Genomic DNA, 13,761 nt, shown 5'->3' on the forward strand with positions numbered 1-13,761 from the left:
AATAGTGTGATTTCATCTTTATTGGTTATAGAATAGGAAATTTGACTATTTAATTTTTAAAAACAAGAAAAAATCATTTAGATATTGGATACTTTCATATATCAATCCATTTAACAAATGACAAACTAATATAAATTTTGTATATTTATCTCATATTTTATTAAATAGGAGATTTTATTTTATCTTAATTGAGTTTTAAAATTATCTATTGACGAAAACACATCTCCATGAATATTTTACAAATATACTTTTGACTGTGTTTACACAATTTTTACCATAAATATTTATGGATTTTTTTTTCTATAAATGAAGGATCCATTTAGTAATTAAAATATATAATAGAATAATATTGTAATTAGTAGTTTTTTTAGCTAAGATTTAGCCACAGAATTATCTTATTAGTTGTGATATTGTAATATTATAGTGTAATAATGTTATTTTAACATGTATCCCATCCTTTATTCTATTCTATTCCCCATCTTAATAAGTATGATACACTTTCTTTCTCACTGTTTTATATATATAATATACTCAAATAAATTTAAATTACAACAATAAATAATATATAAGAGATACTTTTTTTATTTAAATATTTTCATTAAAAAAATATTTGAATCAATAATATGATATTTATAAAACTTATATAATTTATTTATTTATGCCTATATATAAAAAAAATATTCCATTCAACATTTTTTTTTTAAATTTACCTTCAAAATAAAAGTTTTCTAAATAAAAATAATTTTTCTTAATTTTATTCTTTAAGCGATAGTTTATTTAAATTTAATTTTTTATTTTATATCTTTTGAACTTAATCATTTTTTAATTAAAAATTCCCCATAAAATAAATAAAAATAATTTACAACAAAATTATATAAGTAATTTATATTTAATATATACTACACTATATTATTTATTATATATAATGAGGGTTCATCTTTGGTGTACACATCTCTTTTTAAGTTTATCATTTAATAAGTAACTGTTTATCAATTTTATATGCAGTTTTATTTTTTAAATGACCTTTTTTTAAAATTTAATATTTTTTCCAAAATTCAACCTTTTTTAAATTCAATATTTTTTAAATTTAATCATTTTTTTAAATTAAAATAACTATTTGTAATAATATTACCTATAAAATAAATAAAACTATCTACAATAAAATTATAAAAAAAATATTTATATTCACTTTTATAATTATAATTTCATTATATTCTGTTATCAGTAAAAACAAATAACATACATGTGTTTTCATAATTTTAATAAACATTAAGTATAAATAAAACTTGTATAAGTGTTGATACTAATTTAAATGCTAATATATATCATAGTTTTCTATTTAACATATTTTCTTATATGCATTTATATTTATAATTAATGTGACATATGAATTTAAATTATATGATTATTATGATATTAAAATGAAATAATAATATTATATATTTTAATATATTAAATATAATTTTAAAATATAATATAAAATTTATAATATAAAAAATAATTAGATAAATAAAATATTTTAAAATTTTTTATATTTGATAAAAAATAATTTAAAATTTAAGTTTAGAAAAAAATATACAATTTTAATACAAAATTAACATTTAACATAATTTCTAATGAGTTTTTTTTATTATTAATTGATTGTCATGAAATATTATAACTTAATATATTATTATTCTATCATATAATATTATCTTAGTAAGTAGTTAGTTAGATTCAAATGATAAATAATTTTTATATCCATAGTATATGAATTTAAATTTAATTTTTATTGTTCAAAAATTTTATAATTAATTTTATATAATGTTTTATAATATCAAGATACAATAAGTTTATAAATATTTTTTTTAATTGTGATAATGTTAGTTTATATAATAGCACATTTCGTAATTATATTAAACACAATTTTTTGTATTTATTTATGTTCTTAAATATAAGTTTTGATTATATTATCATTTATTAAAATATTATGATTAAATAATTTTTATTTAAATTGAAATATCATATAATTTTTCTAATATAAAAACTGGTATATAAATAAATTATAGTTTTTGATAATTCAATAAACAAAAAAATTAAATTCAAAATTTAGTAAATTATATTGTAATTTTGATGGAAAAAACATCATTTAAATATAGGTTATATTTTATTATGTTTAATTTAATTACTTGTGCTAAATTTGAGATAAATTGTAAATAAAATTTATTATATTCTATTATATCGTCTTGTTATGTCATGTTATTATAAATTGATGTATAATATATTATATATTTTATTAAATAATAATTAAATTAAAAAAATTGATCTTAGTTAATTAATAAGAATAATGTTTTTTATTTAATATATAAAAATTTGTTAATAATATATTACAAGAGACAATTTAACTAGATAAATATTTAAAAGCTATTAAGGACTAAGTATATAAAAGACATATTATATAACATCTTTACACTAATTTTGATTTCTTAATAAAGTTACATAAATTAATTAAAAATTAGAAATGGATGTTTTAAAATTGTGTTTTACTATTTACTATTTAACATTAAAGTGTTTAATCTTTGATTCATAAGTATTTTGAATAGTATTGTAAAAATGGGTTGAAATTTATGAATTAATCTCTACTCATCTGGGATGAACCTGTGATGAGCTGGGTTGACTAGTCAATCCACCTAATTTTGTTTTTTGTGTTTATTTTTGAATTATATTTAGAATTTAAGATAATTCTGAGTTGTATTATATAGTTTTTATTTTGAACTGTCCTTTGAGATTTAATATCATTTTATATTAAAATTTATTTATATTTAAATTAGAAATTTGTATTTTATTCTTTTTAATTAAAAAAAATTCTCTTAACCCATCAACCTGTGGTGAGTCTATCAAATCCGAATTTTTTTGACTCATTATTAAATGAGTCAGGTTAGGTTGATTCCGTGAGTGACTAACCCATGATAGACTGAATGAAATTGGATTAAATGACTCCTTTTGACAATACTGTATAAAACTTTAATTCATTTATTTTAAATATTTTCTAAAACCTTTTGGTAAAAAAATATAAAATAATATAATATTATAAGAATCTTCAATATATATTAATAAAATATCTTAAATTTTTTGAAAAAAAGAGTGTTATTATTCATCTAAGTAAGATTTATCCGAGTGACACGTACACTTAACACGTGTATAAAAAAACCTTCAACATAACTACACGAATAACAGCTCATAAATTCTTCCACAGACGATGTCAAACTCCACCGCCTGACGTGAAGTTATTTCCTCCCCATTCGACTCCCGCTGTCACGCCGATTCTGAAAGGATGTCATCGATATACTCAAATGTCTATACACTCATATGTAAACCTATCATATTCATACCCATAATACTCTATATTAATACTACTGCTTTAGAATCATGTACTAAATTTGAATGCATTTGTATAATTATTTAAAACAGAACAAATTCCAAGAGTATTTTTTATAATTAACTAAACATATTTTAGCATCACTTTTCAATTCATTATCTGAAAACAATTTATATTAACTTTGCTATTATTCACTTCTTATTAAAACACAAGAGGAAAACATCAATCAATTTATAATATATAACTTTTTTAAAAGATAACTGTATATTAATAGGATAAAATAATTGAAAAACATATATATTTTTGTCATAAAATGGTGCAGAAAAACACCAAATTGTGCAGATTAGGTTAATTATATAATAAATTAAGAAACAAATTATTTATATTTTTTTAACTCATTATTTTGTTTGAATTGCTATTGACATTTTGGTTATAAGTTGAAACTCCTAATTAGGGTAACAATCATGATAGAATGTTGAAGGGGCAACTTTTGCAGTGCGGCAAATCGCCTACGTGGTAAAATTTGGGATACGTGGCGAGACAACATAGCTTGTTGCTTATTATCACAGATGTCCACTTGTGAACTGGCATGACACGTGGCAATAATCTACTATCTCTCCTTCTTCTCCTAACCAGTGAGTGATGTGATACCCTCTCTCCCTCTGTTCGGTTCTCACTCTCACCGTTACGTTACATTACAAAAGACTCACTCTTCTCTTATATTCTCTCTTATTTTCTTTCTGCCTGTTGCAACAGGCTTGAACATCCTCACCATGGATGCTGAATCGGAGAAGCGCGCATTCACCTCCACTTCCGTTTCTAGGTCCTCTTCCTGTGAAGGTATGGATCGGCTTGTTGACAAGGAGGAGATGGAAGCGGCTGAGACTCTCGCACAGTTGGCAATGCGTGATTCTCACTCTACTGACAAATGGTGCACCAAACTATGTGCCATTCCTGAAGTTCATCCTTCACCGACTCTTCACTCTGATCCCTCTCTTGGGACTGCGGTTCCTTTCTCACTGTTCTTTCCTAATTTAATTATATAATTTGGGTCCAGTCAATTTCAACTTCGTTCTCACAAATAGTATTAGTATTTCTCACTAATGCTGTTGAATTATGTTATGTTTTTATGTAAACACACACAGGAGTCTACAGTTAGGCGGGATAACAAGATTTATATGTTTATTTTATTTAGATGGAAAAAGTGATTCAGATAACTATTTTTAACTTTTAAAACTAGAAATAGGGGAATCGAATTGAATAAAATAAGTTTTCTGCAATTGACAGAACAGTAAACAAAATGGTAACTATTCTTCGGCAATTTAAATTTCAGCCAGAGCTCAATTGTATGGATCCGTGTTTTTTTCTATTTGAGACTCATCCATGGTCTGGGTTGCATTTTGTATTTTTTTTTAGAAATAGAGAAAGAAAGTCCTACATTGTTAGCACCAACTATAAGAACTTAGAGTCACTACAAACAATTTTTTGTTTCTGAAAGAAAATATTTATCACATGGAAAGTAAGTAATACAATGAGAGATCTACTGATATTGTATAAAACAAACAGTTAATGTTATGGGCATATGCATTACAAATTATGTGTTGGAATATTAACAATTGATTTTTTTACCCTGTGTTGGTATTCAGATTACCTGGTTGGTGATTGAGACTTTCTTAATGTGACATCCATGTCTAAGAATTTTTTTTTTTCACTTTTTTTTTTTGGTTTTCTCACTTAGCATACCACTGATTAACTTTTACTTCATGAAAGAATTTAAACCTAGTCAGCTTCTTCTTTTTCCTTTTTTAAGATGAATAAGTCAATTAATTAAAGATCACATGCAATAACTAAGATACCATCATCCAGTTGTAGCATTTGATACATGAATTTATAAATGGTTTACTTTATGGCAGGACCAAGCTATTGCAGATCAGCAGCAAGATGAAAAAGTACACACTACTGCATCTGTAGAAACAGAGAGGACTCAGCAGAATAACTGTTCCGAACCCATGGAGGTAGAGCAGGATGCCAATTTAATACCTAACTCAAGTCATGCCGAGGTGGAACAGGATGCCAATTTAATACATAACTCAAGTCATACGGAGGTGGAACAGGATGCCAATTTAATACATAACTCAAGTCATACGGAGGTGGAGCAGGAGCAGGATTCCAATGTATCACATAAATCAAAGGAGCAGGATTCCAATGTAACTCATAAATCAAATAACCTTTTAGGTCGTTATAACAGGTCAAGGAAAAATTTAACTGAGGTATGGGAGTGAATTTGTACAGCAATTTCTGGGTATAGTAGAACCTTATAATTTACTAGGCTTTCTGTTCAGGAAGAAAAAGAAGCAAGGAGGATGCGCAGGATATTGGCAAATAGAGAGTCAGCCAGGCAGACAATTCGACGTAGGCAGGTATATACATAGGCAAATCAATTCACCATTGTTAGATTTGCTTATGTCTTGTTAAATCTAAACCAAACACACCTATGAAGCAAGATGCAAGAAATGTTCTACTTTGTGAACTTTGGGGACAATTTCTCCCACTAACTTTTAAGTTTTCTTAATATAAGGTATAATGTAACTATAATTAATCTTCATAAATTGAAATACAATATAAAACCAATCCATATTATGAGTATTGCTCCCTCGGACTTGTGTGTAAATAAGTATTACTACACATAAAATTTTTGGATCTGTAACTACAGGATGCAAGCAGTTTTGTACCAGAAGCTAATATGGTTAACCTTTTTTATATAGTGCATAATAACTATAACAAACCCTTTTTTGATTGCATTAAGAATAAGGTGTCAGAACAAAAAGTTAGTTTTAAATAACTCTGCTCTTCTTCCAAATACAGAAGTAGACTAGTATCAATAGTGTGCTATTTCGGTTCAGCATGTTTCTTTTAATGCATGATAACTTTAATATGCTATATTTTGATTGTGTTAAGAATTAGACGGCTAAATCCAAAGTTTAGTTTTAAATGACATAATGCCTCCTCCCCTTTTCCAAAATAGAAAAGTTGACAAGGAGTGCCTAGCAACAATAGTTTGAGGGTGGAGAGGGGAGGCTCTAGGCCACTATAGCCACTATAGGATTGAACCAGTGAAATGGTTCTCGATAGCAGTCACGTAGCTGCTTTTCATGTGCTATGGTGGCACTGTCATGATATAGACTTCAATTTTTTTTGTATTATTATATTTAAAATAACACGTCTCTTTTTCTCTCTGCTATATCATTTTCAGAGTTAGCTGGTATATGTTGCTATTCTAGATTGATAACAATGATCTAAAGCCTCAATTCTTCCATTTGTGACCTAAGTATGGATACCATCTGTATTGATGTGCGCCTTCTTTTGATAAATGCCATGAGGATTATTTTTTATTTAGTGTTTTCTGTAATTGATGACTTCCCTAGCTATCGGTGGTATGTTACTCTAAATTTTTCTGTCCCGATCAAAGTAACTACATCAAGAAGATGTCAAATCGATCTTTTCTATTAACGAGATCTTTTCAGTATATTGTTCTTTATAACATCATATTTTCTATTAGATCAAAAGACTCCCAAATCTATAGTTGAGTTGTGAATGTATATGTAATCGTGTTATTGCAAACTTCAATAATATGATTTTTAAAACGAACTATTATGAAAGAAAAACTCTATTTTATTTTAGTTGTATATTTATTTCTGGTTGATTGATTTGTCACTGAAATATTTACAAATTTCTTCTTTATATGTATGTGTATGTAAAAATGTTTCAGGCTCTGTGTGAGGAATTAACAAAAAAAGCTGCCACTTTGGTGGTGGAGAATGAAAGTCTAAAGAAGGTACGTACTATCCCTTATTCTATATTTTTATTGAGGCACTTTTATTGTCTTCCCTTTCTTTATCCTAATCTATTTACCCCAGTGGATGTTTTATCTGAAAATTCATATTTCTTCCACACTTTCTGACAAAAAGGAGAAAGATTTGGCTTTGAAAGAGTATCAGTCTTTGGAGACTACAAATAAGTACTTAAAGGCACAAGTAAGTTGGTTTGATGTTATATAAATCTTTAAGCTTTTGTGTAACTCTTGTTTGCGTAGGAAGTATATTAATCCAGGAAAATCAATGTCATCTTCCATTTTGCAGATCGCCAAGTCAACAAACACAGAAGAAGAGAAAACTCCCGTTGAGCCCGAGTCATCTGTGGCTGAGGTAACACCTTCGTCTGGTAGTGGTCCATGGTTCCTTTATAACCCTTTTCCTGTTCAACATGTATTTTGGCCTTCGCCCCTTCAGCCTACGTATCCAGTTCATTTACCAAATGCATCATTTAATCCCATCATCATTCCATCTATTGCTAATGTTCCATGTTCTTCCGAGTCTGAATTATATCACAAGCAAAATAACCTTATAAATGATAAGCAAACACCAAATCCATTTTACATGTTTCCATGCCCTTGGATATTCCCATGTCCGCAGTTTGGAAATGGACAATCATCACCTTCTTGTAGCCTGAAAGATAAACAAAATAATCTTTCTCTGGGCAAACCTTGTAGTTCTAGTTCATCTTTGAATACACTGGCAAATGTGGATTATCGAGCCTGGACAGAAGCCAGACTCGTTAATGACCCTGCAAGATTTTCATTGGATGGAGGTGAGAAGAAAACAGGATGTCACATTATAGAAAATTATCATGGACCCTCTCTTGGTTGTAATGCTCAAGCTTGTGCTTCCGAACAAGAAAACGAGCTTCAATTGCATTCTGGTCCAAACAATAAAGCATCTTCAACGGCTTATATTGGTGCATCTTCAGTTGAAAAGAAACAAAAACAGTTTATTTGCCAGGGGAAAAGTCTAGCTGATGCAGTTGCTGCGGCAGAAGCAAGAAAGAGGAGAAAGGAACTAACCAAGCAGAAAAGCATCCATAGCCGCCAGTCTCGAATGCAGTGTTGACTGTGGAATATATTCCAAGGGTGCAAGTTCCTCCACACAGGTCAACTATATCTATTGGGGAACTTTGGAGGAAAATAACTGAACAGCAACTCATGTAAAGAGCTGTCTTTGGTGAAGGTTTAATTTTTTTTTCATAAGTCTTTTGCTTGTTTATTTTTAATTTACTTATCAGGAGTTTTTGCCCCCACTGAGGAGAAAAAGAGACAGAGGGAAGTTGGTTTCTTAAGCGGAAACTGACCAAATTTTTCATTGGTAGTTATACCGGAATCTTCAACTTTCAACTTCTGACTGTAAACATCAAAAATCAGAAATTTGCCGCTTTAATGGTCAGAACAAAGAGAAATTTAGACTTTGTACTTTTACATCCTTATTTGAGAAATGAGATAATCTTTCAACTGAAGTAGTGACATTTAATCATGCCGTGCGCACAACGGCCTCTATTCCTTGTGTGTGTATCAATTAATTTCGGTGTGGGGATATCTGTTTACTGTTTATTATTAGGTTCAAAATTTGGCTGGTCCCTCGGGTGAATGACATGAATGCAATAGCTTCTATATTTTTATAAGCATATCATAAGTCTGAACACGGTGCTTTTTCTATGTATGTGAACTAGGTAGATTTTCTGTTGTGTATGGATTTCAATTTCATCCACGTAGTTCAATTTCAACTTTATTTAACATTTTCATTTTAAATTTGTATATTCGAACATGCAATTTGTTATCCTATGTTATTCTAATGTTTTTTCAAATCTATCTTTAATCTTCTTTTGATTTTATCAAATAGTTTATATTATGGAGGGAGTGTGAGTTATTAAGAGAAGAAAAACTGAGATTATAAGATGCAGGCGATGAATAAAATGGTCGCTCGTGCAGTCAAATTTCTTTTCATTCAGCTAAACCAAATAACTAAGATGTATAAAAATGAGGGAAAAAATAGAGAATTCCTCAACTATCTTTTTTTGTTAAATAAATTTCTCATTTTCTTTTTCCTTGAATCCAAAAAACTCACGCAGCCAATTTTCTAGATTATGCTACTGTCCACTACGGTTCAATACATTCAATAGAATGACATTGGTTTATAGACAATTATCGGACTTCTGACAGTGTGTCTAGAGTCGTCCCATTCAAGTGATGCAGATTTTAGATACGTGTCCAAGGACATTGGGGGGCCCTTCAGAACAACCTTAAATGACAGTTTTTGGTGCAATTGGATAAAACGCAATGTATCTGGGATGACCTTCACTGAAAGACCTTCAGGGGCTGTAACTTTAGCCTTGTAAGTTGAATTTCCAAATCCTACATTAGTAACAGTCCGATAGAAAACTCCAGAAATTCTATCAAGGGGAGTGGCAAGTTGGATATGTATGCTGGGGTAGTTGATCCCGTCCGTTCCTGGCTCAATCTTAATGCTTGAGCAATTGAAATTTTTCATGCCAAGTAGTATACCAATGTTGGTTTTGTTGAAGCCTTCCTTACAAAGGAAGGAGACATAGGATTGCACTCCGATGTCGTAGACCAGACCAGGATGTAATGCTTTCACAGGATTAATCTGTCCTGATCCAGATCCCAGTACCGTGAAGTTGTCACCGATCGTGACGGGAGTGGCTAAATAGTAGAGACAAAGATGTTAGATTTGAAAGTGAAAATTTTGTTGTCAACTCAATTTTAGCACATTGAATATTCTAATTTTCTCACCAGTGGTCATTAGAGCAGATTTAATTGCAGCAGGACTCCAGTCAGGGTGGAAGGATTTGACATACGCAGCTGTTGCAGCGACATGTGGACACGACATAGATGTTCCTGATAATATATTAAAAACAGCAAAACGATTGTCTTCACGGTACCCTGTTATTGATTCCAGTTTGGAATAAGCAGCTAGTATGTCCACTCCCGGAGCAGTCAAGTCAGGCTTCATATACAACAAATAGAAATTTAGAAGCAAAACAAAATGGAAGAAAAGGGAGAGATAGAGAGAGTTATCACCTTGAAGATATTTGGGGTGATCGTTTGAGGACCTCTTGATGAAAAAGAAACAACCATTGGAGCAGGGACTTGTTTAGATGTTGTCTTGTAAATAACGGCTACAGGATTCCTAAATTCCAATGCAATCAAGATATTTTCTTTGGGTTATTTAACTTGAAATAGTTATGTGATTACCCATTTGAAGAGCATGGCGAAAGAAAAAACGTACTTTGTGGAATTGATGTAGAGATCAATGGTTTCGTCCACAGCATTGGCTTCAACAAAGGTAGCTGGAATAACAGTGGAGAAGGAGGCGTCTATTACGTCGTCAACGACTACGATAGTTCCTTCTCCCTCTAGATCTTTGATGGTTAAGTCCTGTGTTCCCGTTCCCCCGACACAGTACACTATCCTGCCCTTCACCTTCTCCTTGCTCATAGTCCCATAGTCACAACCCCTAAACCATAATTATAATAATAATAGCAATAATAATTGGCATTAGTATTCTCAAACCGATCATAATGTTTCTAATGAACAAGTTTTGCAAGCAAATCAGGATCAATTACGAAGAACAATACCTAGGACTGCCAAAGCCATCGTCGGTACCGTTAGAAGCAAGGAACCCACTGGTCAATGGATACATCTTTTTCTTGGGCGAAAAGGTATTAATCGACATTCCCTACCATGTACAAATCAAATACCATAAATTTTTACTTACGTATCATTCAATCAAATACCAGAACTTTACACTGTTAACTATTTTATACTAGATATCAAGAATATCAGCACAGAAAGTAAGAGAGCTAAATTATGGTTACACATGAAACTACCATACTTACTGTGACGTTGTTTCCATCACCGAAAGCAGCAGCTGTAAAGAACTGTCTATCAGTGGAGGAAGCAGCTACCGTCAAAATCCAGGGCGCGACATTCTCGACGGACATGTAGCGAGGGCCATTGTTGCCGGCGGAGCAAGAAGTGAGAATCCCTTTGCTCATAGCATGGAATGCTCCGATGGCAATTGGGTCCCTGAGGAAGTTATGTGCGGGGCCTCCGATGGAAACGGAGATGAAGTTGACGCCGTCCGCAATGGCCTGGTCGAAGCCCGCGAGCATGTCCATGTCGCTGCAGCCTGCGGTCCAGCAAACTTTGTACATAGCCAGACGGGCTGATGGGACGCCACCCCTCGCCGTGCCTGTGCCAATGCCGAACAGACTCGCCCCCTCCACCACCGAGCCCGCCACGATCGACGACGTGTGAGTGCCGTGACCCTGGTCGTCCGCCGGACTCACGCTGTCGTAGCTTGAGTTGCTCTGGGCCAGATTGAAGTAGGTGGCTCCGATCACCTTGCTGCGATTCATTCATTCCACACCAAATCTAATCAACCTTGCATGAACATGTGTATGAACATGCGTGACTAACTTACATGCGACAATTATTTACATTTGTTGTAACATATGATGTTAGATTAACATAATATTATGTTTTTCTTGACTGAGGAAATGTAAGTGATGCATAGAACAGTACTTGTTACAGCCGGTAAAGTTTGCTCCAGTTACACATTTGCCTTTCCATCTACGTGGGGGAGGTCCATACCCCGTATCGTCGAAACTGGGGCTATCAATCGAAATGCCTGTTTCGATAGAAAAAACCAATTTATTATACGTTTTTACTGTTAATATGACACAAATGTTTTCTTCATACCTGTATCCAACACCCCCACAATAATATGACTTTCTATCATGGAATTTCTCTTCACGTTTAAGGGCATTCCCAGGAAATCCCACGACCTTGTCGTGTGTGGTTGACGAACTGTATTTGGAAACACAGAAACCACACTCTCCTCCTCTGCAAAAAATCAAATACCATTGCATGATTCTTAAAAGAACATCTGTGTTTTAACTTAATGCATCACTTCACCATGCCAACCTTGGAGTCTCTCTGCTTCGTGTGGCAGAAGTCGTGCAACAAATCCGTTGAAGCTCTTTCCATAACTATGTATTTTGGACGTTCTGGCTAACTGCTCGCTGAAGTAAAACAAATAAAAAGAGCCATTCATCGTAAAAAAAAACAGTGCAATCAAATGCATTCCTATTTGACAACAGAGATCCTTACTTTCCCATCGCAGTCTCTAGCAAGTTGTGGTGGTGGGCTTTCACTGCATAGTTTGTATCCGCTGGTAGATTTCCCATGTATACAATATATGGCTGTTTTTGTTTTTTATTTTTCCACAAAATTCATGCAATTGAGAAAAGTGTAATAAAAGAAGCATAGTGAAAAATAGTTGCAATAAGTTGGGCATACCTTTCTTTCATGTTGATTAAATCCTTGAACGGGCAAAGGACAGAAAAAGGGTAATAGTAGCAGTAGTGACAGTAGCAAATTTTGTAACATGTTTATTGCATTATTCATTTTCCAAGGAACAGTCTAATTTGAAAAAGAAAAAGGTATATTGGATTGTATGAGGAAGAAAGGAAGAGTTTATATAGTGATAATTTGTTATTAAGGAGTGTAGATTATGCAGGAATGCGAAAAAAGTGTCATTATAAGTGCAGATGTGAAGGGAGCGAAAGAGTGTGAAGGAATCAGTATTTGGTGGCTTGGATTTTGGATCTTAGTCATGAATGAATCAATGTATTCAACCGTAACAGTTTATTAGAAATGTAAGAAAGGGCAGTGTGATTGTTCAGCCCAACACTCCTTTGGATAAAAAGACTAAATCAAAGCCCAAAACGTATCTCTTATTTCCCAACGCTTCACTTAAATGGCGTGACACCACTCCTTCACACGTTCTTCCAGTTATTATTAAATCATTTTTCTTATGTTCAACAAAAACAAAACAAAATAGACAATAATATTTTTAATCTATTTTAATTTTATTTTTGTTTTTTAATTATCTATTAAATTGAGGAAGCATAACAAAAAGTTATTATGTTTTGGTATGAAAGGACCGAGTTTGTTGCACCGCTCTTCGTTCTGTACTTCGCTTCACTGTCTCCAATCCTACATTCATTTTCGCCTCTCTTTACACCAATCTAGGGTGTTCAAAATACTCCGACTCTCAAGTCAAAATAACGTTTTAGCATGGTTTTGGTATACTTTTTAGTCAGTTGCAATCTTGTATCTATAGGCTTTATCAGATGACCAGTCCATTAATCACTCATTAATACCCTATAATCAGATAGTGTTAATTACTCATATGTCATGTGATTATTAAACATATTAATTAGCCATTAATGCTATTTATTAAACATATTAATTAGCCATTAATGTTATTTATTAAACATATTAATTAACATTATTAAATCTATTGCATTTTCTTTTGCTTTTAATTACGTGAAATACATTATTTAACTTTAGTAATATATTATTTATATAATTATATACAAATATAAATATTTTACTACATACTATCACCTATATTTATTAAATGCAATATAATTGTAATATAATTGTTGAATTTAATAAATATAAGGACAAAATATCTATATTAAAT

The 13,761-nt window shown here is 31.4% G+C and overlaps 2 protein-coding genes across 2 annotated transcripts; one reads left to right on the top strand and one right to left on the bottom strand.

The window, feature by feature from the left end:
• The first annotated feature begins 4,015 nt into the window (after positions 1-4,015).
• Positions 4,016-8,666, top strand: LOC124842447 (Basic-leucine zipper (bZIP) transcription factor family protein). The gene is made up of 6 exons (XM_047318929.2): positions 4,016-4,365; positions 5,272-5,628; positions 5,701-5,778; positions 7,128-7,193; positions 7,327-7,392; positions 7,498-8,666. Exons 1-6 carry the CDS (start codon positions 4,132-4,134, stop codon positions 8,302-8,304), a joined length of 1,608 nt encoding a protein of 535 aa, XP_047174885.1. The 5' UTR covers positions 4,016-4,131; the 3' UTR covers positions 8,305-8,666.
• Positions 8,667-8,857: 191 nt separating this feature from the next.
• LOC124842460 (Subtilisin-like serine endopeptidase family protein) lies at positions 8,858-12,897 on the bottom strand. Its single transcript, XM_047318949.2, has 11 exons — positions 12,570-12,897; positions 12,381-12,472; positions 12,195-12,292; positions 11,970-12,113; positions 11,793-11,898; positions 11,105-11,615; positions 10,844-10,944; positions 10,495-10,722; positions 10,287-10,395; positions 9,999-10,212; positions 8,858-9,908 (listed from the first exon to the last, which is right to left on the bottom strand). The coding sequence occupies exons 1-11, from the start codon at positions 12,675-12,677 to the stop codon at positions 9,361-9,363; spliced, it is 2,259 nt and encodes a 752-aa protein (XP_047174905.2). The 5' UTR covers positions 12,678-12,897; the 3' UTR covers positions 8,858-9,360.
• Positions 12,898-13,761: the final 864 nt, after the last annotated feature.

Source organism: Vigna umbellata, chromosome 5, assembly GCF_029865625.1.
Source record: "Vigna umbellata cultivar VRB3 chromosome 5, Vumbellata_1.0, whole genome shotgun sequence".
Taxonomy (NCBI): domain Eukaryota; kingdom Viridiplantae; phylum Streptophyta; class Magnoliopsida; order Fabales; family Fabaceae; genus Vigna; species Vigna umbellata.